Genomic DNA, 26,993 nt, shown 5'->3' with positions numbered 1-26,993 from the left:
GAAAAAGAGGTCTGGGCCAAATTAGAAAAGGCCTCTTAGAAAAGGCCTCACAAGTTTGTTTTCACACAAAGCTCACACACACACACACACTCACATCCACACATGGCACCTGTTCCAGTTATCCATTTTTCATTCCTGTTACCCAGTGTTCCTACCTGTTACCCAGTGTTCCTTCCTGTTACAGAAATGTTTTTTCGAAAAAAATAAAAAGTTAAAGACTTACAACAAGCAAATGGCACCCATTCGGTGGAATGACCCCTGTACTGCAGCACTTATAAATGAATTTGAATTTGATCCCAACTATGGAAACAAGCAACTAGTCTAATCTGCAGGGTCCATCCATCTATTGTCTATACCCGCTTAATCCAACTGTCGGGTTGCGGGGGGGCTGGAGCCTATCCCAGCGGTCTAATGTGCAGGTTTCTGCTTTTTTAATTCACCTTCAGCCTGGAGATAATTTACATTTTCTCTGAAAACTGATTAACCACCCAAGCAGTTGCACATTACACGACACAGAAATTGTGGCGAATGTAAAGGCTGCTGGACACAAAGCAGAGAGGTCTAGCAGACGATTTGTTCGGGTGCAAGTGCTTGTGAGTATGGTGAATAGAGAATGGGCCCAAAAATCCACGCAAGTAGAGGTGGAGGAGAGAGGACACTGGGGGAGCAAGGTGGAGTTTCTCCTGGCTGTGGCTGGAAATGTGGTCGGCCTCGGCAACGTGTGGCGGTTTCCTTACCTCTGCTACAAAAATGGAGGGGGTAAGCTAATACAGTGATTGGGACACTGAACTACTCTGTTGAAGTTGAATAAATAATATTGGGTTGACTGAACAATTCCTCACAAGGAAAATAAACTTGTACCGTTCGCATGTGTTGGGTCAAATAAAATCAAAAATTGTTCAAATTACAAAGAAGAGAAGCTTGAAATGTGAGTTGGAAGTTCACTCTTTGAAAAAAAGAAAAAAAATCAGTTATACGATAAGAGCATGTGAGGCTTGCACTGCATCATTGGAGCATCTTAATTTCTATTTAAAAACAAAAGAGCAAAGCAATGAACTTGAATCAAGTCGAAACTGTTCACACTAACTGTATGTTTAAAGAAAGATGAAGTTACTCTGCAGCTTGTGCTGCAACTGTATGTTTTATTACTTGAGGTGATGTTTTCAAATGACCTATTCTCTACTAGCAACTCAAAGATGTGCAAATCTAAAACGCTGACATGAGCAAATGCTCACTTTTGATCAAATGGATTGTCAGACAATATCAACCATCAGAAAAGGGATTCTGTGTTCCCATTTATTCTGCCGGCGGTCCAAAGTGCAGTGTTGCTCTGTCCATCGCTGATTGATGATTGTCAAAGAAGTGTTGGTAAGTGGTTAGTGTTGTGAAAGGAAGGCTTTGGGCAAAGACACCCACAAAGTGCAAATGTGGGTCATGGATCTGGTGGATTTGTGCCTGAGTTTAAGCAGCCGCACTTGAGAAGTTAATTGTGAGTAAAAAAAGAACCGAACAACCAAAACTGCACATGAAAATGGTGCACGAATGGTAAGCTCAGTGATCCTGTAACACGCACCAGACAACAGACAGACAAACGATGGCAAACATATTCTTATAATTAAAGCAATCATAAAATGGATGAAAACAGTACTGTTAAACAACACTGCCATTATGAGTGTCCCATGTCTGCAGATTCTCATTATTTCAAACATAGCAAAACCACACTCTCATAAACTTACATTTGAGTAATAAACACATCAAATCTCGTGTCATGAATAGGCTTTGTCTTATCACTGCTTGCAGACAACATAACAATTACAACAGCAATAGTCCTCACTGTCTCTAGTTGTTTATTCACTGAACATCACTCAGAATGACATCTTCAATATGGAAACTCATATTTTAGTCTTGTCTCCCTTCTACCACTTGTAGGGGAGGTACTTTACAGCACTCATACAACACATGACCGATATGGTCATTTCGATTGTGGGACATGTTGGCAAATAGTGTGTGGGTTAGTTAGGCAGGCCCTAAACAGCTTTAGAAGATAAATCAAAGCATTGAACCGTAAGAAAAACAAATGAAGCCTAAAAATAGCCTGAAATAGCCTATAGCCCAAAATCCTAGGCATTGCAGGGTGGCAGTTAAGGCTCAAAAAGTGCATGATGATTATGTTTTCCATCTTGTGTCCTACAGAGACAAAGCATTTGTCTACTACACTATCATATTTAAAAGTATAGCTACATCGTTATGTTCACCATCCATGTCAAGCTGCTCTGCAAACTTCCATGCAACCCATCACAGAGTTTGACTCTCACGCAAGTCTTTTGACTTTTTTTTTTTACTTCCCCCTCACTCAAGAATCCGGTTAGAGGTTAAAAAATAAACGATTAAGGTTACAAAATCTACATAGTTAGGGAACAACACAATTTTCAATTCATGACTTGCAAATCTTATCATGTCATATGGATCCTGCCCCACAGAAACCAAAAACTGTGTGATTGGTCACATCTCACAATTAACTGATGCTTGTGACGCTGCTACCTTTTGCGAAGTGAACAAACATATCTATCACTCATTTTCTTTTCAGACTAGGCTAACTTCATTATAAAGGTCCATCCCAGAGTAGTCAATTTGAGTGTCTAAAATTAAATCGACCGTTATGTATCACAACCATTTGTGTTGTATGTCTTACAGTCTACTCGTTACCCCGTAACTGAAGGTACACAATACACATATTTTGTGAATTTAGGTGCATTCCTGGTGCCATATCTGGTGTTTGTGGTGACCTGTGGTGTACCTCTGTTCCTGCTGGAGACAACTGTGGGCCAGTACACCCAGGAGGGAGGAATCACATGCTGGAGGAAGCTGTGCCCACTGGCAGAAGGTAAACTGTTGGGCAATTCAATTTCTTGTAACAGAGAGAGAAAAACTGCATAATTTACTGTGTTTATCAAATAAAGCTGTTGGGTTTGTAGAAGTAAGTTCTGCTGAGTCCAGAGATTAAAAGCCCTCTCTATAACATCTGCTGTTCAATAGCTTTGCCAGTGCCAAAATACTCAACTCGACGAGATAAATTGGCTCTGAGTGTTAAAACTTAGGTATATGGTTACAGTTGAGGAACATTAAAGTTAGGCTGGAAAATACATTATGTTATTTATTCATTCCAACAAATATAGGAGTACAAGGATTTTCTCTAGGATTGGAAACTAGTCCAACACAAACTTAAGCAAGAATGGCAAAAAGACATCTCGACATACAGCACTTTCATGGTTGGCTGTAGAAGAAAAACATTAACAAACTAACTAACTCCTTGGACCTTCCTTCCAGGAGAAAAATGCATAAACTATAGTTACATTATCACTATGTGTTTATTTTAACCCTCCTGTTATCCTTGGGGTCTATTTGACCCCTTTCAATGTTTGACCACTCACAATTCACAAAGTGCAATTTCTTTTTGCTTCGTACTTGATGACTTTTCCTAATTAAGTGGGGGGAACATGGTAAAATGACATTTTTCATCATAACACTTTCTTGATGTCCTGTACACATCTTGTATACATCTGTGTTCCATGGGGTCAATTTGACCCCAAAGCGATTTAGCTGCATAAAACATACAAGAAAATGTAGAATTACTGTAAATTCACTTACACTGATGCTTTATTGGTCTCAGTTCACATGAAGGTCACACTTGTACATACTTCAGAGGGCTTGTTTATGTTTAGGGCCCTAACACTTATAGTTCTAATGACACAAACATTTGTCAAACAAAAACGATTCCCACGAGAACTTTGATATTTGATCTTTCCCGCGCTTGAGTGGGAGGAGCCTCTTACACTGCAGCATAAAATATAAAAAGACCTGACCAGCATTTCACACAATTTCCTTCTGTGATATCTGTTAGCCAAAAGAACAGATGACTTCGAAGGAAAGATTTTCTACTACTGAGGTTTTATCCCAGCTTTTTGATCGTGACAGTGACATAGAGGAGAATGAAGATGCTTCTGAAACAGAGGATAATGTTGAGGAGAATCCTAACCATGACTTATCATCAGATGAGGGAGAGGAGAATGAAAGCCTTCATGTTGATCCCCCTGTAGTGTCAGACGCTCCAGCAGACAGGTTGCAGTCAAAAAATGGCAAGATATCATGGTCCGTCTCCCCACTTGAACAGCACTGGAGACGAAGCGCTGCTAATGTAATCAAAATGGTTCCAGGGCCCACTAGGTATGCAGTTAGTCATGTCCAAAGCATGAAAACAGCATTTGAGCTTTTCATTACGCCACCAATAGAAAAGCTCATACTGGACATGACAAATTTAGAGGGGAAACGTGTATATGGAGACACATGGCAAGACATCGATGACACCCTTTTCCAAGCCTATGTGGGGTTACTCATTTTAGCAGGGGTCTACAGATCAAAGGGGGAAGCTACAGCTAGTCTATGGCATCCTAAAACAGGAAGGGCTATTTTTCCTGCCACAATGTCTCTGAAGACATTCCATATGTTGTCCCGTGTCATCCGCTTTGATGACAAAGAAACCAGGCAGGGTATTAATAACCATGATTGCCTTTCTTATATCATGTTAAAAATTACAGAAATATGTAGTGAGAGATAATAAGAAGGTATTGAAGTAAAATAAATGTCTTTCTTTCCAGTTTTAAATCAGCCAATGAGATTTTATGGATATTTTCACATTTTCGTCTAGTCATTGATTAGGTGTTTTGGACAAATGGGGTGTGTGTGAGGGGGGCAGGAACACTTGAAGGGCTTTTTTATGCTAACAACAAATAAACCTGAAGGGCCAGACACAAAAAGTTGGGAACATTTCTGAATTACAGTCCTTTTTTTATAGATTAAAATCGCTGGGGTCAAATTGACCCCAAGGATAATAGATGTCTGAAAAAACGAGGGTAACAGGAGGGTTAAAGATAATCCCTACCTGATTTGATAATTTTATGATCTATTATTTTCCATTTTCCAAAACAATTGCACTTTTTATGTTGTTATATCTACTAAGCCAGTTTTGGAGAATATTGGTACGGTTACCTTAAAACTCATCAATGAGGAGTCTGTCTAATGGATAAATTGAGTATTTTCCCATATTTGCATCTAACAGAGAACAACAAATCTTGTCTCGTAGGTATTGGCTATGGTGGGCAGCTGATCCTCCTCTACAGCTGCATGACCTACATCATTATTCTCTCCTGGGCTTTGCTCTACCTCGTGTTCTCCTTCAGCTCTCAGCTCCCATGGGCCAACTGCAACAACTACTGGAACTCAGGTACAGTAAAACTCAGAATACGTGTACTCGTCAAAAGCTTTCGAACTGATAAATTATGATCCGTTTCCTTTCAAACCGTTCTTTCAGATGATTGTGTAGACTTTTCAGCAAGGAATGACACCTTCCAATGGACCAACAGGACGAACTCGACCTCTGCTGCCACAGAATTCTGGGAGTATGTCTTTGAAGTGAACAAACTAACCCTCAACACTTCTCTTCAAATTCCAAATTTCTATATTTAGATGCTCTTCACTGCAAAACAAAATAATCCTCAATAAAACGTTTTATACCTGTGTGTCTTCATTTCTAGACGCAGAGTGCTGGCTATCTCAGGAGGGATCGAAGAGATAGGCAGCATCAGGTGGGAAGTGCTGTTATGTCTCATTGCAATGTGGATCATCTGCTATTTTTGCATCTGGAAAGGGGTCAAGTCCACAGGAAAGGTATCGATACACAACAGTGCGCAAAAATACAACACATAGAAAGAGTATTCTCAAATGGCAAACATATCTTTACTTTTTCCCAGGTGGTGTATTTCACTGCCACCTTCCCCTACGCAATGTTGTTAATTCTCTTAATCCGGGGACTGTCTCTTCCTGGTGCGCTTCAAGGAGTAGTGTTTTATCTGCTGCCTGATCCATCGCGACTCACAGACCCTCAGGTACGAACTCATTGATGTAACAGAGGAGAATGCAGGCGAACACATGTACCCACTGTTGCTGTGTTGGGACAGGTGTGGATGGAGGCTGGAGCTCAGATCTTCTTCTCCTACAGTATTGGTGTGGGCTCCCTAACTGTGCTCGGCAGCTACAACACACGCAACAACAACTGTTACAGGCAAGGGCTTCTGTCAGCATGCGAATGGGCTTCATTTTAGGCTTTTCAGTCACAATTACATGAACCGTTATTCTTTAAGAGATGTACGAAAGCAAGACTTGGGCCGCAGCGTATAAGCATGTGCTTTACTGCTTTGCAGAGACTGCCTGTTCCTGTGCTTGCTAAACAGTGGTACCAGTGTGGTAGCTGGGTTTGCAGTCTTCTCTGTGCTGGGATTCATGGCTCATGAGCAAGGTGTTCCCATTGCAGAAGTGGCAGAGTCAGGTACAGATTTGTAGATATTCAGAAACATGCATCCTCATCTTCCTGGATTCTGTGACAACTTTCAGACATTTTGGTTTGTCACAGCTAAAATCAAGTGGACTGGGAGGTAATACTGTGAAATTTAGAAATATATATCACAGTATAACTGTAAGACTGGAGATGAACCTGCAAAGTGGCGATGCACTCTTTTTTTATTGTCAGGCTTCAGTTTTTAAAAGAGAAAACTACCAATTCTGCAGCTGAAACGATTGTAGTGGTGTTGGTTTGTGACGACATGATGCATCTACACCAGCCTCATCTAGCAGAAGTGGTTTATTTTAACTTAAGAAAGGCATCATAACACTTGACAATAATTATGGTTGTCATTGTTTACTTTAAATGGTCTATCATTTGAACCCAAAACAGCCTTTTCCTGAACCCGAATCCTGAAAAGGACCAAACAGCATCATCCATCCATCTGCTCATCACTTAGCCGGAGGCTATTCTTCGCTGCCACCGTGCGATACATTCAGAGAAAGGAAACACGATATAATACAGATTAAAAAAGTAGTAAAAATAGTCAGTTAACAATTAGAGTAAGAGCATGATGAAGCTGTAACTCAAACCCGGACCCTAAATACAACAGTGGGGCAATATACTGATGCCTTGAACCTATGCTGCCATCTTGTGAACAACTGAAGGCATGACTTGCTCCTAAAACAGTTGACTCTGCCCTAAGTATGTGCGAGCAGGCTGTGGTCCAGCTCGTACAGCTGTTACATGGCACACATTTCTGATGTAAGGATATCACGCTTGCACCCAACAACACACTATGTTGACTGCGTGATATCTGGGGCTGTGCAGTTAGTTTGCATTTCTGGCTTATGTTAGGGTGTTTGTATTTGAGTTTAGCTCTGTACATTCACTCACCTACAACATGCTCTGACATCGTCATGATTCACAATCTGATATATTTTGGGCATCAAACATTATTTGTCTTCTGTGTATGTTAACAAAAGCAATGTAAGTCCACCACCATCTGGACGCACCCGCTTACGAATGAAATTAATTCATTTTATGAATTGGTGAGATGATAAAAGCAGACAGTGGAAGGAGACGGCTCTGGCGTTATTGTGAAGTTGTTTTCCAGGTCCAGGCTTGGCATTCATCGCATACCCTCAGGCTGTAGCCATGATGCCTCTGCCCCAACTCTGGTCCATCTGCTTCTTTGTCATGCTCATTCTCTTGGGTCTGGACACACAAGTAAGACGCTTGAGTATCTGTTTTTAGAGGACTTGGTTTACGTTTGGAAATTTATTTTTGTTTATCCTCTGCACAGTTTGTTGCCATGGAGGTGGTGATGACGTCCATCATAGATATGTTTCCCAGAGTTATGCGCAAGGCAGGCCGACGGGAGACTCTCCTCCTCCTCTTCTGCCTAATATGCTTCTTCTCCCAGCTTATCATGATCACTGAAGTCAGTATTTAATGTTACATAAGCATTTATTATTTACTCGTCCAATATGGGAGAACATTTCCTGCCAATTCTTTTTTTTTCTTCCTATTAAAGCCTTTCTATAATTGTGACACAAAAAAGGCAAATGTTGGCTGAAACAGATTTGAGGAAGAAAAATTGAATTGATAAATTGATAGGAGATAAAGGTCTCTGCTGTCATCCCCAGGGAGGGATGTATGTGTTTCAGATGTTTGACTACTATGCATGTAATGGAGCCTGCATCCTCTTTCTCTGTGTGTTTGAAACTCTGGCACTGGGATGGATATTTGGTAGGTATGCAGACATTCAAGAAATAGTTCCCTTCTCTTTTTGAACTTCCACACAATCTTGCAACACAAATTAATTTCTATCAAGCTTACCAGTACTACACTTATGATTACATTGTGTGGAATCCCCCTTTAACTTAAACCAATTATTGCACGAAATTGAGGTCTGATCTGTTCATCTAATCCAGCCTGACCTCTATTTAAGGGGCCGATCGATTGTATGGAATCATTAAGGACATGACGGGAGTGCACGCCAACCCATTCTTCAAAATCTGCTGGCTCTACCTCACACCACTGGTGTCACTGGTGAGCTGTCTTACGGTGTCAGTGAAGGCAGGAAGTCACTGGATCAGAATCCAAACAGCTATTGATATAAACTGTGAACGACTTATCTAAACTTGTGTTTCAGTCAGAATCTTCTAAACCACTTTCTTTTGTTTCATCAGGGATCTTTTATTTGTTCTTTAGTTGAGTATCAGCCTCTGACCTTTAACCGCTGGTATGTGTACCCATCCTGGGCGTACGTGTTGGGCTGGGTGATGGCCCTCTCCTCCATCCTGCTCGTGCCTGGATGGGCATTATATAAACTGGGTACTGGGACTGGGACCCTCAGACAGGTGGGAAAGCTTTCTATTCGCTTATCATAATTGCAAATGGTGTTTATATCTTAAATAAGAAAATAAACAAATAAATAAACAAAGATTTTGGTCATTATAACCAAAATATAATGAACAGGAGTCACAGCTACTGGGTCCCTTCAACGTGATCAGATTTAACATTAATCCAACTATCCGTGAGCGAGTCCACCGGTGTTCATTTTAACTTAATAAAATGAAAGTCAAAGCTCATCTTATCTACTTCACAAGCCTATTCCTCTTTGGATCTGCATGAAAAACATCAACTAGTACTACCACAATTCCACAAAAGTTGGAATGTTGTGTAACATACACATTAAAACAGAATGATTAGCGACCCATGTTTAATTCCCAACAGAACCCAGAAAACTTTGAATGTCGAAAGTGAGACATTTTACGATTACGTGAAAAAAATTGGGAAACGGGCAACAAAAGCCTGGAGAAGTAAGTGATGCTAAACAAAAACAGCTGGAGGAACACGTTGTAACTGATTAAGGTGACTGCTTGGCAACAGGTCAGTTACAAGACATAAAAAGAGCACCTTAGAGAAGCAGAGTCTCTCAAAAGTAAAGATGAGTGGAGGTTCAGTAATCTGCAAAGAAATGTGTTTTCAAATTTGAAAGCAATTTCATCATAATGTTCCTCAAAATTAAATTGCAAAGACTTTGAATATTCCTGCATCTACTGTGCGTAATCTCAAAAACATTCAGAGAATCTGGAGACACAACAGTGCGTAATGCCAAAAATGAATATTGAATGCTCGTTATCTTTGAGCCCTCAGGCGGCACTACATTAAAATGGGAAGGACTCTTTCCTGGAAATCACTGCATGGCCTCAACAACACTTCCAGAGATCATTGTCAATACATATACACACATATATACATATATATATATATATGTATATAGTGAATATATTAAATATAGTGTTATGTACAATCCACATTTTATGTATATACTGGAAAAAATCTCAGTCTTACCAAGTATATTTGTCTCATTTCTACTCCAAATATCTCATTACACTTAATATAAGACACAACTGCCTAACAAGTACTATTTCAGCCAGATATAGGGACTTGTTTGAAGACGATACATCTGGAATATCTTGTTAAATGAAAAAGTCTTGAAAACAAATTGTTTTGAGTCACATATCATATGAAACAAGCTTTTTTGTTTCATATGATCACTTTTATCTCAAAAGTCCTAAATATCACATCTTATTTCAGGAAATCTTGACGAGCCGATTTTCACGAGTTCCATTGGATTTCTTTTGCTTATTTCAAGCAAAAACGTCTTGGTTTTTTTTTCTTATTTTTGGAGGGGCATTTTTTTCCAGTGTAGTATTATTAGATACTCCAATCCAAGTGATGTCTTTTTCAGGGAAGTCCTTGCACATTGCTAACAATGCTAAACTGCATTTTGCATCTATCACACAGGCATGGTTTTGTAGTAGGAGACTCTGGGTGCTGGTCTGGCCTGCCTGCAGTCCAGAGGTCCGTTTCACGTAGCAGGTTTAGTGAAAACTCTGAGTTTATTAACCCTAAAATGAGGGAAACCCTGAGTTTTCCTTTTCACAAAGGGAGGTAACTTAACCTCTCGGTCAGTTACCGTAGTAACAGACTCTCTGAACCTAACCTGGTCGGGACCAGGTTTTACTCAAGAAACCTCGAGTTTCTCTCTGTCTCCGCCCTCTTTCAGCCACACACGCCATTTGATTTCCTCATTCTTTCAGTCAGCAGAGCGAGTTTTTCTACTTCTAGAAGTCCATTAGGCACAGTAGGAGGTGACTTTTTTCACCAACATGGCATGTCCTTTTGACAACGATCCCGTGGATGAAGGTGCAGCATTATTGCGCAGAGAAATAAATATTCGTCGGAGATGGTTATCAGACCGCGCATAGATTTTTGCATTTACAGACAATTATCTTTTTGAGCGGCACCATCAGAATTTTGTTGGGACAAAAGAAAAAAAATACATAAAAGACAAATAAATGTTTGTATGAATAGGCTTAAAAAAGACATAATAGGCTTATTATATTTTATAAAGGCACTTGTGTCTTGGGGGTGGATTCCCTCCGGGGATTCCCTCAGCCACTGGCCTTCCGTTAGAGGTGGCGGTGCTGGGCAGCACCGGTTTTACGGGCATCTGCCTTCTTTCTGTTGGCTCTGTAGAAGTCTGTGTTAGTTTAAATAGGCTTAATTATTTAACAGAACATGATATAGATGAGAAGACATAGTTTATGTGTGTGAAAACAACATTATGTTGGGGATAAAATAACTGCACAGTGAAATAGCCACTTAATATTTATTTTACAGAGTAAAACATGATCAAAATGAGGTACCTCCATACCGAGGTCTCACCTGTTTGAACAATGTTTTTATATTTCATCTTAAACTGCTGCCAAGAGCGCTTCTCCCCTGCGGGATTACACCTAAATGAAATAAATGAATGGGCTACCATTCAAGCAGTTTCCCCTGTAATATTATTGTGATTGCACATTTAAACTTACACTTTTGCTGCTGCAGCGGTGTTGCACTTATTTCTAAAAACGTATTGAAACTCGCCGTATGAGCGCATTAAGATTTCCAATTCGAGGTTGGTGAAAAACGTAGCCCCTCCTCTTCCCCGTTGCCATGGTGACTCGTCGAATCGGGGCTCCATTGATGCTGGCTTTTTAAAGTTGTAGTGCACACGCAAAACTCAAGGTGAACCTACTCAGAGTTGATTAAACTCACTCAAATCAGCGTTTCTGGAACCAAAAACTCAGGGTTTTCTATCTCAGAGTAGATCAACTCAGAGATCAGGAATAGACTCAGAGTTGGTTGAACCTGCTTTGTGAAACGGACCCCAGACCTTTCACCAATTCAAAACACAATTGATTCATCATAAAACACTAAAACATGACAAAAAAGAACCAGGACTGTTTTAATGAGAAAGGCGGATGCTACACTGTGGTAAACATGGCCCCATCCCAACTTTTTTGAGACGTGTTGCTGCCATCAAGTAAAACGTCTCTCCTTCAATATTTGAAATGTTTTCTATGTTCTGACATGAATAGAACGTTGGTGAGATTGGTCAATCATGCTTACATTTACACAGCGTAGCAACATTTACACGATTTAGTTTGTACATGGGATTTGAATGTGAGCCAATAAGAAGCGAGAGATTTGAAAGATTGCCACCTCATATGGATGAGTCAAATTTTTTAGGATTAATATTATGAAAAGGCCTTTTGAAGTGCAACATTTTAAAGTTGATTTAATATAAATATTATGTGATATCTCAGTCCCGCATGTCAGCTCTCACAAAATGCACTGATTCTTTTAAGTGGCACTAGGTACCAGTAACACTACAGTGACAAGGCTCTTAAAGTAATTTTGCTACGATGCACTATGGAGTAATGAATGAATATTTCCTCTGATACTTTGCAGCGCTTCCATCACCAGTGCCAGCCTGTTCTTGACAATTCATTGACTCAAAAGAGAGAAACGGAGCTGCAGACCATGGGAGCTGAACAGCTGCAGCCGTTCACTACCAACTGAGCGGAAAGATCAGTCGAACCTGAACTCTTGACTCTCTACAACTGTAACCTTTTTCGTGTCCAACAAAAACAATTTACCAGTGATTGGGCATCTCTCTCTCTTTTTTTTTAACACCACTTTAGCTGTATAATAAAGGATGGATGTGGAACTTAACAGGTGTTGTCGTGGAGGTTGCTTGTTCCTGCCTGTGTCCCATGCTGAGCAAAACAAGGAAACAGAGAGTTACCCCAAAGTTGATTTCGGAATCTTTACTTTCAAAATGGAATTTACCCTGACGGACGCAAAAATAGCAGGTGTCCACTTTATTTACAGTCCATGCTTTCAGAATTTTTCAAGTTAACAAAAACATTTGATACTTTAACAGAAAATAACAAGCTGTGAAGGTGTCTGAAACAAGGACTCACCATTCCAACAGCTGCAAAAACATTTGATAGGTATAAACAATAAAATGTACACATTTGTTCAAAACATTATGTAGTTAATGAATAAGAGTTAAAGATGACTGATAATGGAACACCACAAACAGCACCCACTATTTGAGGGTTTGATTTCAGGATTTTACCATCTTGGTCTTTCTGGAGCAGAAAGTGACCATATTTGGAAAAATGGGTGGGGTTGAGGAGGGATACTAGACTAAAATGGGTCTCGTTTCAAAGTTCCATCTTTTTGAAAAAATAGTAAAGGGTAAGTGTATATTATTAGAGCAAATCCCCAATAAAACTACTCTCAATCACATATTTTTCTGTTTCATTTGTCAGGTGGCTTAATGTATCAGATATGTACGCAAATCAGCCCAGTAAGACCATGTGTCCGCTCACCATCATTTAAAAAAAAATCCAGACTGCCTCTCTGCTCTAATAAAATCCTAATTTTATACCAGTAGTGTCATCTGACAAGATCACCTCTGCAATTAATTCAGTTATACTTAGATGTATGATGTGCTCTCACAGAGAAAGTTCAGAATCAGCAGAATGTCTCAAATGTTTTTCTTGCACAGTGAAATTCTTAATGTAGAGTGACTCAACTGAGATAAAACTGTGCTGGCTGATAAGGAGGGAATACAGCTAATCACATCATGGCAATTTGTGGGGAAATTTGATTGACTTGGTATTTCATGAGAGAAGTTGATGCTTTTTGAATGGGGGTCTGTTAGTGCCAGAGATGCTTTGGAGGGGACTGTCAGTAGTATTGCACTTCAATGCACTTCCTTAAAAGGCTTTATGTCTCATGCCCAGTGGTTTGTCAGGGCCTTTAATCTCCAGAAGCTTTGTTTGATGCGATATTTGTCCCCATGTGTTCAGCATCAAGACTGCATTTCTGTAAGCATGGATGAAATCCTGAAGAATGACAGAGAATGATCAGCTTTTTTCCTCTTTTCTGTATCGTAGGTGACAATAGCAGAACCAGTAATTTATGACTTTAAATATATTTGTTGGTTGACTTGCTAGCTTTAAAGTTAGTTTGCTGAATTATGTTGTTGAAATGTATATGAAATTTCATTTATGAAGACTGTGCAGTACGCAGTTAAGGGTAAGTTCAATATCAATGCCAGCTAAAAGCGCCTTCTCTGAACCACATTTGGAAGTGTCCTTGGGAAAGAGAGCCCAACGTTGCCTCCGGTTTGTCCATCAGCGTGTGAATGGGTGGGACGGAGAGAAAGCGCTCATAGCCTGCAACACTGTACACACTAAGAAGGGCTGTGTGACAGTGTGTGTGTGAATGAGTGAAAGGGGCTCGTTGTGTAAAAGCTCTCCGAGGGGTCAACCAGACGAGAAAAGCGTTACAGAAGTACAGTCTGGGGAATTTTACATTACTTATCAAAAGATTAAATTACATTTTTGCAATGTGGGTGAAGAGCACTGATAAATCAGAGGAATTTGACTGTTACGAACAGGTCAAAGCAAACTAATAAACCACAACAGAGCATTTATTTATCAGATTTAGTTTGTGTCAAACAGACTTTCTGTGGTTATATTGGCTCATATTGTCTGAGCAGTTAGATGATATGAAAAGACCAGTAACAGTTACTTTTAACTGATGGTAAAAAATATTTTCATTGCAACAACCACCTGCTTCTATGGTTTACGCTTCGAGTAACGGGCAGGAGGCGCCTCCATCTCAACTGGCACGGTTTTATGTGTGAAGAATAGAAAGAGCAGTTCAAATAGATTTTCCATTTGCTCAAATTATAATGGCATCCGAGTCAAAATCACAATTGTAGCTCACTTGATTTTTTTAAAAATTTTAATCAAAATCAAGTATTAAAGGATAAGACCGGTTTTTTGACATTGGGCCCTTGATTTCACATTATAACATGATGTTCTACTCACCCCTGCTTGTTGTTGAACATTTGGAGCTGTTCCGAAGATATTCGCGAGGCGTCTGGCTGCTCTCTTGAGATATTCGGCCATGAAACGGTTTCCTATGGGCAACGTTATACAGGCACAAACAATGCTGTTTATAATTTATTAATTACTCTACACTAGCACTGATAACGTGGAGGTGCGTCGCTTACTTAAAAAAATCCGGGTTACTAATTTTGAATTTTAGCCGAATGAATAAATAGGCAGCAGGTCTGTGGGCTGTCTGTGGCAGTAGCACGATGAGGACGTCAGTAACACCCACTTTACGACAAAAAAAAAAAATCAAAATTACAATAACCCGGATTTAATTTAAGTAAGCGACGCACCTCCACGTTATCAGTGCTAGTGTAGAGTAATTAATAAATTATAAACAGCATAGTTTGTGCCTGTATAAGCTTGCCCATAGGAAACCGTTTCATGGCCAAATATCTCAAGAGAGCAGCCAGACGCCTCGCGAATATCTTCGGAACAGCTCCAAATGTTCAACAACAAGCAGGGGTGAGTAGAACATCATGTTATAATGTGAAATCAAGGGCCCAATGTCAAAAAACCGATCTTATCCTTTAAATAAATATGTTCTCTCAGAGCCAGGATACAGCCCAACACAAATGTTCATTTTCACATAAATACGTCACAATCTTCAGCAGCCATCATAATAAACTGATAATTCTAGCTTAATACAGTCATTTTTAAAAATGTGATTATCATGTATTTTTGTACTTATGGTACAAGAAAAAAAAAGAACAATGTCACTTTTTTTTTCTCAGAAATTGCTTTATTTAAATAACTTCAAATGATGAAAAATACACTGTATAAACAACTTGAGATTTCACAAATTTGTGCACGGCTAGCAGTGCAATCTATCATTTGCATTAGCACAAAGAATCAGAAGAAATAGCCACAGGCGTGAAACCCACTTAGTCAATATACTGAAACGATGTCCGACTTTCAAACAGAATACAGACTGAGTTTCAGCTACGAACGAAAAATAAATGACCAAATAACACCAACAAAAATGGAAAAACTGATGCCAAAGAGAGGACATCGTGAAACGGCAAACAGAGCTGCTGCACGAGAGAATGTGGTTTCATGGATTATTTTGAAGAAGCTGTTTTTCATCATATGTGCATGAAACGCTTTCATTTTTTTTAACCATTATTTAACACGTGATGTGCCTGATGATGCAAAGAATATATCAACTGAAATTACGTTTACAACATTTGTTGGAAAGCAGTGTCCAGTGTGGTGCGGTTTGTGATGTTTCCGGGGAATTTTACTTTGAACTCCCACTTGTAGCTCAGGCGCAACGAGTTTCCTGCAAGTGCCATTTTTAAAGGGCTCTTTAGCTTCAGCTGTGTTTAAGGCACTTGTGTTTGTTGCAGGTGAGAGGAAAACCCTTCATGTGGCTGGTCTGGCACGGCAACATAGAGAATAACTTTGTGTATGCCCAATTTTTCCCAAAAAGATTTAAACAGATAACAGGCAGAGACCCTCCAGTCAGTTTGGGAGCCTAATGATTGAACTGCCATTCAGAGCATTCATTACGATGAGCTTTCAAACTGAAAAAAGAAAGAGAAAGAAAACGTACAAAACTTAAGTGATTGTTGGATTTCCATTGAAAGGATGTTCTTGCGTGACTTCTTTAACACTGGGTTAAAACACTAATGAATAAAGCATTAAAATCGCACATATCCAAAAGTTACAACAGAACGCTCATTGATGACAGAGCCTTGGAAAAATATTCACACTCTTGGCATTTTACTAACTTTGTTGCATTACAACCTGTAATTATGAATATCAAGCATCCAGCCCCTGGCTTGTAGCCTGAGCTCGCTCACACTGACTGATAGTGTAATTGTGGCTTTTATGACTACACCTGTTATAAAAAGGCCCCAGAGTCTACAACACCACCTAGCAAGAGACACCACTGAGCTAGCAGCACATTATAGGCAAAGGAGCTAGTAGTGACATGTTGTGTTGATTTAATGACACTGCCTCCATGATCCTCAAAAAACAAAAAAAATCTATTTGAGGATATAAAAGCAACAAGACAGGAAATACTTTAAATATGGTGACTACTTTTGCGGGGCACTGTAGCCATGACTACCCGCTCACCCTGTAAAGGCGCTGCAGATTGTGCTAACCAGTAGAACTGTCTGGAGACATAAAGGGGACTTTGTCTGAGGATTTATCAGTGGCCTCAGGCTTCTTGCCTTGCTTTAAGTGAGACTGCTCCAACATGGAGGCAAGAAGACAAGATGGTGGCACCTCTGAGCTGTCAGCAACTTGTGGTCTGTTCATGTTGCTTGTGGGAATAGTTTCTGATTGACTCACTAAATCTACAAGCGATGGGCTCTCTGATTTCGGCTGGATTTGGAGCTCAGGATAGCTGCCGGACTCAGCCATGGTCCGCTGTAGATGTTCCCAGGCTGTGGTACCGCTCAGGCTGCGGTTGGGGTTACTGGCCGCCTGGCACAGCAGCTCAGTGTGCTGCCGCAGCTGGGAAATGTCTCGCTCGGTGGCGTTGCTCTGGCGCAGCAGTTCCTTTGTGCGCAATGTAATGTCTAACAGACCGGACTGTCTGAGGATGTCCACTGTTTTGAGGAAACGGTGGTGGCGAGCACCAGTGGTGATGTTCTTATTAAGTCCAAAGGGTGTAGTGAAAGAGGACGTGGTGTGCAAACTGGACATGGATGGGGATTCCGAGACTGAGGAAGTAGTAGAGGGGGCACAAGAGGTCAAACTATAACTAGCTGATGAGGAACACAACGGGCCAGAGTGTGAGACTGCCAGTTTAGGCTGTTTATGAAGGTGCTGCTCAGGTAGACCTTTGGTTGCAGGAGTTTCAGCCTTGTGCTCAGTGCACACCCTCTTGCTCAGATTTTGGTATTCGCGGTTCAATGCCGATATATCAGGTGGCTTCTTACTCGGATGCGGTGCAATGCGGGGATGGGTGTTGAGACTGGGCAGGTAGGGACCAATAGTTTTCTTCTCTTTCACGTTAGATGTCTTGCACAAAGGCTTATGGAGCGGGGGGGCGGCCGGCAAAAAGCTTGGCTGCTCAAAAAGGATCATATGTGGTGATCGATTGTTTATCCTGATACCGTTGGTCCAGAGCAGCTGACCTCTGTTCTGGATTATGTCTGGCTGCCGGGACGAGAAGGAAGAAGAAAGCAGCTATGATACACTGAGAAAATACGCCCCAAAGAGCTGTAGAAGAACACAAGAATAACGTTCATCTCATTTTCTACCCCAGTGTCTGCAGCTGCACCCCGTTTACCTGCTTAAGCACCATGTCTTTGAGGATACAGATGGGTGGGTGGTTCAGCTTGGCAGGCGTCATCGTAGGATTCTCAAGATTCTTTGGCCCAAGCTCTTTATTTTGACCTGGCTGTGAAGTTTCTGCATTTTCACTGGCTTTGGACTGATTTCTGTTTCTCCGCTGGTCCTCAACATCTGTCTGTTGCCAGTCTGATCCATCTGTAGAGAAGTTGGAGCAGAAATAGCTGAGAAATTCAGTTCAACTTGTTAAGCAATATTGTTGCATTTCTTCCACACTGCCTCATTGTGACAGTATTTGCAAACACTTTATTTTTTCGCCAACCAATCATAACTTTCCGTTTGCTGCGAGGAGTGAAACCTATTCATAATAAATCTATTTAAATGTGAAATCAAACGGGGCCTTAGCAGTGAGCTTCCAGTGATCGCTGAGAATGTGCAAGGTTGTTAAATTATATGAGTAATATGAGTTTAGTGATGCTCCGATCAGCATTTTTTGGACCGATCACCAAAATCATGATCTGCCCGATTGCCGATCACGGAAGGAATCGGACATTTCCATGCCTTTCGTCTAGCAGAGAGTGCACCATTTATAGAAATTAAACCGCCAGAGGTAGCTGGGGACATGTAGAACAAGAATCTGGTGGAGTTTGCAGAAAACAATTGTTTTTTTAATTTTCTATTAATATTTTAATCTGCCCATATACATCATCCATTGGGTATGATTTCAGCATCAGATTATTAAACAATGATGCAGTGGAATGACTTGAAAATCACCACAGAGGTAGCTGGGGACATGTAGAACAAGAATCTGGTGGAGTCGGCAGAGAACATTTTGATTTGGTTCTAAAGGAAGTTTTCAAATCTGACTATGCAGAAATGAGTTTGATTCTGAATATGCTTCAATAATTTTGTTCTATCATTTTGTTTTAATCATTAAAAAGAATGTAGTAAAAAAAAACAACCAAGTAATGACAGGTGTATGTATTCCAACAAATGAAAATCAACTTCGATATAGATTTCTGAGTTTACGGGGTGCACTTGAATGCACCATAAATCGCTCACACGCTTTACCTTACGACGCGATGTAAACGGGCACTCGATGTTCAAGTGTAGCTAGCGCGAGCGTGCCTCTCCGAAGCGCGGATGGCGTGACCGCAGTAAGTTTCACATCTTTCTGACACACTTTGAAGAAATTCCAGACAGGAGAGGTCATGTTGTCGAGATGCACTGTAGAGATTTTGCCTGTTCGGTTCTGTACACACGTCCCGTACCACATTAGAAAGTGGTCGCTAGTAATTTACGTCACGTGATCGGCATATTTTTCCACTTTAGATACTTACATATCCGGGTCAGAGGATTTGCGTCGTGTCGCATGTTGCAAAGCTAACCTGTTCATAAGACCGCCTCCTTAGACTTGTCGCGTGTCTTCTTCTCCTTCTTGTTGTTTGTTTATGTTACTTTACCGCCACCCTCTGGAAACCGACACGTGCGATTGGACAAAATGCGGAAATGCACAACAATCAATGCAGCGTTATCAAAAATGTTCTTGAGTTGACGCAAAGCCATTGGCGTAATGATCAAAATGTCCAGATGATGACACCAGTTTTTGACTGCCATCTATGTCAGTTCTGTTCATCACATAATTACAAAAATCACACAGAATGTGCATTAGAATGTATAGATTCAGAATCCATAAAAAAAACGTAAAAATTTATTTTTACCATTTGGGAGCCAACGCATGGGCAGTAAAAACGTAGTTTTACGTGACTTGGGAGTCAATGTGTTAAATAAGAAATAATAAAAAACTGAAAAGAGATGCATATGTATTAATCCCCTAGGCTATGAAGCCCCTAAATAAGACGGAGTGATTCCATTTATCCACAGAGGTCACATAAATAAATAAATAAAGTCCATCTGTGTCCAATCTAAGTATCACATGATCTCAGTATATATACACACGCCTGCTCTGAAAGAGTCTGCAACACCATGAATCAAGAGGCACCACCAAACGAGCAACATCGTGAAGACCGAGGAGCTCTCAGGAGAACCTGTTTCAGTCTTCCAAACACCTTTCAGCAGGGCAGTGACCCTAAGCATACCGTTAACGCAACACTCGAGTGGCTTAAATGTTAGTCAACGTAATCTGTGGAATGACTCAAAGATTGCTGAATCCCTCCAACTTGAGGGGGGAAGAACGGGCAAAAACTTTACATTACATTACATTACGGTCATTTTGCAGACGCTTTTACCAAAGCGACTTACAATAAGTACGTTCAACATCGGTAGGCAAAAGAACTTCAGGTCATAAGAAATCATAAGTGAATTTCCTTCCAGTACCAAACAGCTAAGAGCAAAACTAGTGGGTAGACGTGACAAACTCAGACATGAACCTTAAGAAATGGCTCCGGGTTGTTATTACTTATGCATGCTCGAGTTTTTTGGATTGCTGATTTTTCTTCAAGGTTGTTGGCATGTTTGGTAAATCAAAATGACAAAAAACAGCACAAATACCACTTTGTAATTCCAGGTTGTAAGGCCACAAAATAGGAAAAATGCCAAGAGTGGTGAATACTTCTGCAAAACGAACAGCTGTCCTTTTGAGAGACCAAATTAAGTGTGTGAGCAAGACCGCAACCGTGTAACCGCCTCATCATATCTATCTGCCTTTTGAATTGACAGTGCCCTCGGTGGCGAACCATGCCGTGTTGTTTCCACTGGGGCCTGGCACGACCAGCGCTCCTCTCATTACGCAGCCAATGTTTCATGTGACAAACTGCACGAAGGCCTCACAAAATGGAAAATTCAAAGTTAAAATATAAGTCTTGAGACTTTAAAAAAAACTTTATCAGATGCTTCAAATAAAAAAACAATTGGTAAACCCCGGGATAGTTGAATATTGGACTACATCGAATATTTGACAAATGGCCCCTTTATACTTGTGTGGTAGATCCGTCTGCATCGCTCTCAGATCCTGCAGAAAGGAGGATTTTGAGTTATAAATCAATGTAGACAGACTTGCATGTGGTCCTCCAAAAACCTTTCATCTCTCAAGTCCTCAGAGATGACATCAGGCACAGGTCGAATACTCATTGGTTTAAAACTTAGCTTGAGCTAGGAGGGACCGACAATATCATTCATAAGAAAGAGGATAGTGCACAGAAAAAGATGTGTAGTAAAGAAGCCTGCGTGAAACGCACAGATATCAGTCCCAGTGGACAGTCTTTATCATTTCACTCCATCAAAAAAAACAAATCTTTGTCCACTTTGATTTCTGTCTTTTTCAAATCAGTGCAAAGCTAAAGAACCAACGTTAATGCCAACACAACCGGGAGTAGTCCACATCTCAGACAGTTCCCCATGTGACTGCTCCCAAGTGGCAACAACATGCTACAACATATGAACATGAATTTGCAACGTACCAACACAGAGGTCGCAGGAGCATGTTGGGGAGCGCAAGTCTTTTCATTGCTTTGTTATCACATTAATAGCGTTCTTGATGGCTTCATTTTCACACTCTGGTCAGTTTTGTGCAGCTTCTTGTTCATTCAGGGACTCACTGAGGCATGTTGAAAATATTGGGAGTGTTTCGGTCTGTACTTTTCAGAGATACAGGTTAAAATTTGCTAAATCTAGTTGTGATGGTGGGACCCAACAAGAATGCCTTCTGTGCAGGATTTGTATACTGATTTATTGCATGTGGGTTAAGAGGGGAGGGGCCAACATAACAAGTGTGCGAGTGTGCATGTACATGACAGGGCCGGGAAGCTTCAGGCAGCCGACGCTGTGCGGGAAACCATGAATAGTGTACATGCCGGCAGTTTAACTGAATTCTGTTCTCTAAAACGCGTGCACTTTGCTCAAAGTGTTACAGTACCTGCACTCTTAAAGCAACACCAGAAAAGTCTTTGAACCTTTCTAACTGAGCGTCCGGCTTCTTTTGAAGTACGCCGATATTCATAATGCACAGTCCCAGGCAGTTCACAACAGCCGCACTGTTTTGCCCTGCGATCGCTTAAGATTTGTCGTGAGCTTTTGATGGTGTCTGTGCAGCCTCTTCAGCATGACAACAAATGGACGTGCATGGCTGTGCATTTGCGGGGGCTCACTCAGAGATTTGTTTTCATGACAAGTAGTGTTACATCCCACAAGTGTAGGAGAGGCCAGAGAGCAAAGAAACAAAAAAAGTTGATATAAACTTCACAAAATGTTTTCACTGTAAAAAAAAAAAAATTCCTAATCTGTTCTGTACGCACCGTTTCTTCCTGCACGAACATTCTTGGAAGTATAGGAAGGCATGAAATTAGCCTTAAGTTACCTTATTGCTATACGTTTGCCACAGACACTTCAACTCACCAGAATAACCAGAGTCTTTTTCTGAGCTGCAGTTGGAGCCTCTTCTGTAGGAATCACCTGCATCTTTAGTGTCACGTAATGCCTGCAGAGTTGTACTGTTGGTCTTATCTTTAGCATTCTTGCTGGATGGAGGACAGGGACTGTGTTCACGCAAGCAAGGCTGTTCCTTCGGCATGATGGACTCTAAAGATATGGGGTATTTTGACTGTCTCTGAAAGGAAGAAAAAACAAATGCCACCTCTGCGTAAGCTTTGAAACAGACCATTGACCAACCAGTCTTACACTATGTATATAATCCACTGCATGCTTGAGGAGTATTAAAAAAAAAAAAAAAAAAAAAAAGTTTAATTCTAAAAAGAGATATAGGAATATTGTACAAGCTCAGATCTGTTTAGTGCTTGCAATGAAAAATCTAATGAAAAAAAAACCTTTATAGATGTATTGCCATGAGCTAACAATGATTATATTTTAAATATAATTTTGCACCATTTGAGGTGCTATTTCATGTCTTGGAAAATAAATGAATACCGGAGTTGAATAAACACCCTTGCATTCATTCATGTCTCTTCTTCTTCAGCAAGCAGCACACTTAAAAGAAAGTATCATTTCACATTGTCTTCTCTCCTGTACCGAGTACTCTGTAATTTGGCTGAATGCTTATTGGTCTGTGCAGCCGATTACCCAACAACTTTGACTATTTTGGTCAAATAGTCTCCCCCCACCCCTTCCCAATACAAAACCACATGCTCACACTTGCCTTTGGGGTTGTCACCGTGGCAACTTGCAAATGCTGACTGCATACCACCTATGAATAACTTACAACTGTTACATGATTACTGTTACAGGGGCACAATGTGGAGTTTAATATCCACAGCGACACACTGCAACTCATGTTAACAGACAGAAGAGCATGTTCTGGTTTTCACATTAGATTGTTAGAGCTTTTCCATTTTTGGGCAGGAGTCAAACTTTACTATATTTGAAATTTTTCTACCATTTCCAGGAAAATAAATCCCCACTATTAGTTTAGTAGGTGTAGCCGGCAAAATTAGTGTGTTTGTTCCAGACCAAATCTAAGATCAGAGCATGCCAATTAAGATCCAACACGGCTTCTTCTTCTTCTTCGTTAATTCTTTGTTGTACATTTTCTGTCCGGGTGGAAGGAGGTCATTATAAACCCCGCGGCTCTCCTCTTTGAGATTCAAAATCTATGGCAGCATTAAAAGTTCTGCAGAGGGAGAAATGAGGTTCACAGCTGACATTTTGACTTTAGTGACCGGTTAACTTATCCGCTTCCCCTTTGTCACGGCACATTTCTGCGATCCTGGAAAACTTCAGAAAGTCATTTTGCTCCTTTTGCACTCGAGCTCACTCGGCCGGTGCATGTGATATTTTCGGAGCCAGTGGTTCCATGAAGGCACAGCTCGGCAGCAGCAGCCTTCCTCCCCCCTGTTATGTAACAATCAACTTTGAGTCCGGCCCTCTAAAACACTTCCTCTCGCACCGAGTGTACGTTCAATTACACACAAACGCATAAAGGACACAATGACAACAGTGGTCACATTTTAAACGTGATGCGTCGGCTTGACATTTCTGAGAAAGATGAAACAAAGTTCTAAAAGATGCTCAATTTCAATTCAACACTTAAGCAATGTCACGTTCAAATCAAGTACATTCAAACGCGCTCATGTCTATAATGGAAAACTTACCTCCAGATGAAAAACTGTCGATTATATCCAATTAACGGTTGTTTTCTCGCTTCAGCTGCATTTCAGAGAGCCGGCAAAGGCGGAGGGTGCAAGCAGTGGCATACTGCACATGTTACCTGTCGGAGATGGAGCAACAAATAATTTCCTTCTCTTTGTCAAATACACCGACAGATAAAACTAGAGTCCAAACGGGTTGAGATTTGGCAATGCCTATCATCAATTTCGCCAAACTAGAGACCATATCCGGTTAATTTCAAAGTAAAATATAGCCAGAAATATTTTTTTAAAAGGGTTTATACATGAAAAAGAATTTGCTATTCTGAGTATTTTTTGTCCATTTAGTCATCATTTTGTTGTGTTTGTGTTGTTCGCTGTGTAGTTACAGACATATTTTCCTGACAGCGTCAACTGCTTCGCTCTTGTTCTGAAATGTAAACGTTATGCTAGCTAACTTGACACCGCTGTTTGGCGTGACGATAAAAAAAAGTCAACGTTGTATCGACACGCTGTCATTCGACTCTGCACGCACAAACAGCAGAAAAAGGAGTAGCCCACCAGAAACAGAAATTAACCTTGTTTGGAAAGTATCCGCCAGCGTTACCTTAAATGAACCCACACTCGCCTGTTGGACCACCCACTACAAACAGAAATAGAAAAAAAGAAAAAAAAGCTTTCCTGCCGACCTAAGCGCCAATTGGTCCGTGACAAAACAACGAAAGCCAATCACATAAGAGCACACGTGTTGCAGCAACACAATCAGCAGCATCATGGCTAGACAGATTTGTACACTGCTCAAAAAAATTAAAGGAACAGTTTTTTCATCAGGGTATGGCATGAATTCAATTGCACTTTTCTGATAATGTTTTGGTCAGTTAAGTGGCAGAAGGGGTTGTTAATCAGTTTCAGCTGCATTGATGTTGATGGAATTATCAACAGGTGCACTAGAGGGGCAACAATGAGACAAAACCCAAAACAGGACTGGTTTTGCATGTGGAGACCATTTCAAGTTTCTCCCTCTTGATCTTTTTGAATTGGTTTTCCACTAGTGTTGGCTTTAGCTAGAGTCATTAGCCGCTTTCGGACTGCAGGAACCATTGGCAGTTCTAATAACCTTTTAATCCGCGGGGCCGTTTTCTCCCGTGTTCGGACATACAGCAACTCGGGGCTTTCTCCCTTAGTTCCTATAACTATTTAGCTCCTTCTCCGAGGTCGGGTCTTTTCATAGTTCTATAGAACTAATCTGACAGAGGTGTTTGGTGGTCGGTAGCTACGCCCCATGCCATGCTATCACGGCTGAAATGTTTCCCGGCGGGTGTTTAATAAGTTAAACTTACACTGGTCTCATTTGTCTGCAGCGCTCTGCTCTCCTTTCTTCCTTCATGAAATGAAAAGTATCGTCTCCTGACTCTCTCTGTGAGCTCTTCCAGCCTCGATATTAGACGCCTGATGTGATTGTCCATGATTAATATCACCATCATGCAGACCATAAACACAGTGGCCTCCCCGCTCTCCATATTAGCTTCTTGGTGGTGTTTTTGCTACTCTCCTTACTTTTACCGTTTTATTTTGTGTTTGAATGTAGCGCTAAACGGCTAACGGCTAACACGTCACTGAAGCAGACTGCTGCGCGCGGCGCATCAGTCCCTATCAGGTCCCGACTCATGTGCGAATGCAGACTGAAACAGTTCCGCTGGGGAAGGATAGTTATCAGAACGAAATTCGAGGAGGGTAGTTCTGATAACTACTTTCTTAGAACGGTCTGTCCGAAAGCGGCTATTATCACGACTGGGAGCATGAGGTGATTTCTTAACCCTACAGAAGTTCCACAGATTGTCCAACTCCTCCAGGATGACACATCCACGCGTGCTGTTGCAAGGAGATTTGATGTCTCCCAGCACAATCTCCAGAACATGGAGGAGATTCCAGGAGACAGGCAGTTACTCTAGGAGAGCTGGACAGGGCCGTAGACGGTCCTCAACCCATCAGCAGGACCGATATCTGCTGCTTTGTGCGAGGAGGAACAGGTTGAGCACTGCCCGAGCCCTACAGAATGACCTGCAGCAGGCCACTGGTGTGAATGTTTCTGCCTAAACAGTCCGAAACAGGCCTCAAGGCGCAACGTCCTGTAGTGTGCCCTGTGCTCACTGCCCAGCACCGTGGAGCTCCATTGGCATTTGCCATAGAACACCAGAATTGGCATGTCCGCCACTGGAGCCCTGTGCTTTTCACAGATGAGAGCAGGTTCACCCTGAGCACCTGTGATAGACGTGAAAGGGTCTGGAGAAGCCAAGGAGAATGCTATACTGCCTGCAACATCATTCAGCATGACCGATTCGGTGGTGGGTCAGTGATGGTCTGGGGAGGCATATCCATGGAGGGACAGACAAACCTCTACAGGCTAGAGAACGGCAGTCTTACTGCCATTAGGTATCGGGATGAAATCCTTGAATCCATGGTCAGACCCTACGCTGGTGCTGTAGGTCCTGGGTTCCTCCTGATGCACGACAATGCCCGGCCTCATGTGGCAAGAGTGTGCAGGCAGTATCTGGAGGATGAAGGAATTGATACAATTGAATGGCCCTCAAGATCACCTGACCTAAACCCGATAGAACACCTCTGGGACATAATGTTTCGGTCCATCAGACGTCGTCAGGTTGCTCCTCAGACTTTACAGGAGCTCACTGATGCCCTTAGACAGATCTGGGAGGACATCCCACAAGACACCATCCGTCGTCTCATTAGGAGCATGCAGCGACATTGTCAAGCATGCATACAAGCACATGGGGGCCACACAAGATATTGACAAGCATTTTGAGTTGCAGAAATTGAATTTTGGCAAAGAGGACTAACCTGCCACATAATTTTTTCACTTTGATTTTTGGGGTGTCTACATATTGAGCCTTCTGTAGGCTGAAAACTTTTATTTCCATCAAAAGATGTGCCATCCTTTTGTTCCTAAGACATTAA

At 41.2% G+C, this 26,993-nt stretch overlaps 2 protein-coding genes across 2 annotated transcripts; one reads left to right on the top strand and one right to left on the bottom strand.

The window, feature by feature from the left end:
• The first annotated feature begins 620 nt into the window (after positions 1-620).
• LOC142388708 (sodium- and chloride-dependent GABA transporter 2-like) lies at positions 621-12,319 on the top strand. The gene is made up of 14 exons (XM_075474253.1): positions 621-759; positions 2,750-2,884; positions 5,141-5,281; positions 5,369-5,456; positions 5,592-5,724; positions 5,808-5,942; positions 6,015-6,118; positions 6,258-6,382; positions 7,512-7,624; positions 7,701-7,838; positions 8,044-8,146; positions 8,349-8,449; positions 8,590-8,760; positions 12,209-12,319. The coding sequence occupies exons 3-14, from the start codon at positions 5,182-5,184 to the stop codon at positions 12,317-12,319; spliced, it is 1,422 nt and encodes a 473-aa protein (XP_075330368.1). The 5' UTR covers positions 621-759; positions 2,750-2,884; positions 5,141-5,181.
• Positions 12,320-15,262: 2,943 nt separating this feature from the next.
• LOC142388525 (CLOCK-interacting pacemaker) lies at positions 15,263-24,637 on the bottom strand. The gene is made up of 5 exons (XM_075473886.1): positions 24,599-24,637; positions 24,027-24,142; positions 22,318-22,528; positions 17,963-18,162; positions 15,263-17,829 (listed from the first exon to the last, which is right to left on the bottom strand). Exons 3-5 carry the CDS (start codon positions 22,490-22,492, stop codon positions 16,822-16,824), a joined length of 1,383 nt encoding a protein of 460 aa, XP_075330001.1. The 5' UTR covers positions 22,493-22,528; positions 24,027-24,142; positions 24,599-24,637; the 3' UTR covers positions 15,263-16,821.
• Positions 24,638-26,993: the final 2,356 nt, after the last annotated feature.

The sequence above is a fragment of the Odontesthes bonariensis genome, chromosome 9 (assembly GCF_027942865.1).
Source record: "Odontesthes bonariensis isolate fOdoBon6 chromosome 9, fOdoBon6.hap1, whole genome shotgun sequence".
NCBI lineage: Eukaryota > Metazoa > Chordata > Actinopteri > Atheriniformes > Atherinopsidae > Odontesthes > Odontesthes bonariensis.
The sequence above is the reverse complement of the archived record's forward strand: the minus strand, read 5'-3'. Positions and strand labels throughout refer to the sequence as shown.

What these genes read in the sequence shown, in the direction of transcription:
- LOC142388708 (XM_075474253.1), top strand. Translation starts at nt 5,182, where the DNA reads ATGACCTACATCATTATTCTCTCCTGGGCTTTGCTCTACCTCGTGTTC. An exon ending in GCTGCCACAGAATTCTGGGA is followed by an intron (nt 5,457 to 5,591) that starts GTATGTCTTTGA and finishes CTTCATTTCTAG; the next exon opens with ACGCAGAGTGCTGGCTATCT. An exon ending in CGCAACAACAACTGTTACAG is followed by an intron (nt 6,119 to 6,257) that starts GCAAGGGCTTCT and finishes ACTGCTTTGCAG; the next exon opens with AGACTGCCTGTTCCTGTGCT.
- LOC142388525 (XM_075473886.1), bottom strand. Translation starts at nt 22,492, where the DNA reads ATGCCGAAGGAACAGCCTTGCTTGCGTGAACACAGTCCCTGTCCTCCA. An exon ending in AAAAGACTCTGGTTATTCTG is followed by an intron (nt 18,163 to 22,317) that starts GTGAGTTGAAGT and finishes ACTTCTCTACAG; the next exon opens with ATGGATCAGACTGGCAACAG. An exon ending in AAGACATGGTGCTTAAGCAG is followed by an intron (nt 17,830 to 17,962) that starts GTAAACGGGGTG and finishes TCGTCCCGGCAG; the next exon opens with CCAGACATAATCCAGAACAG.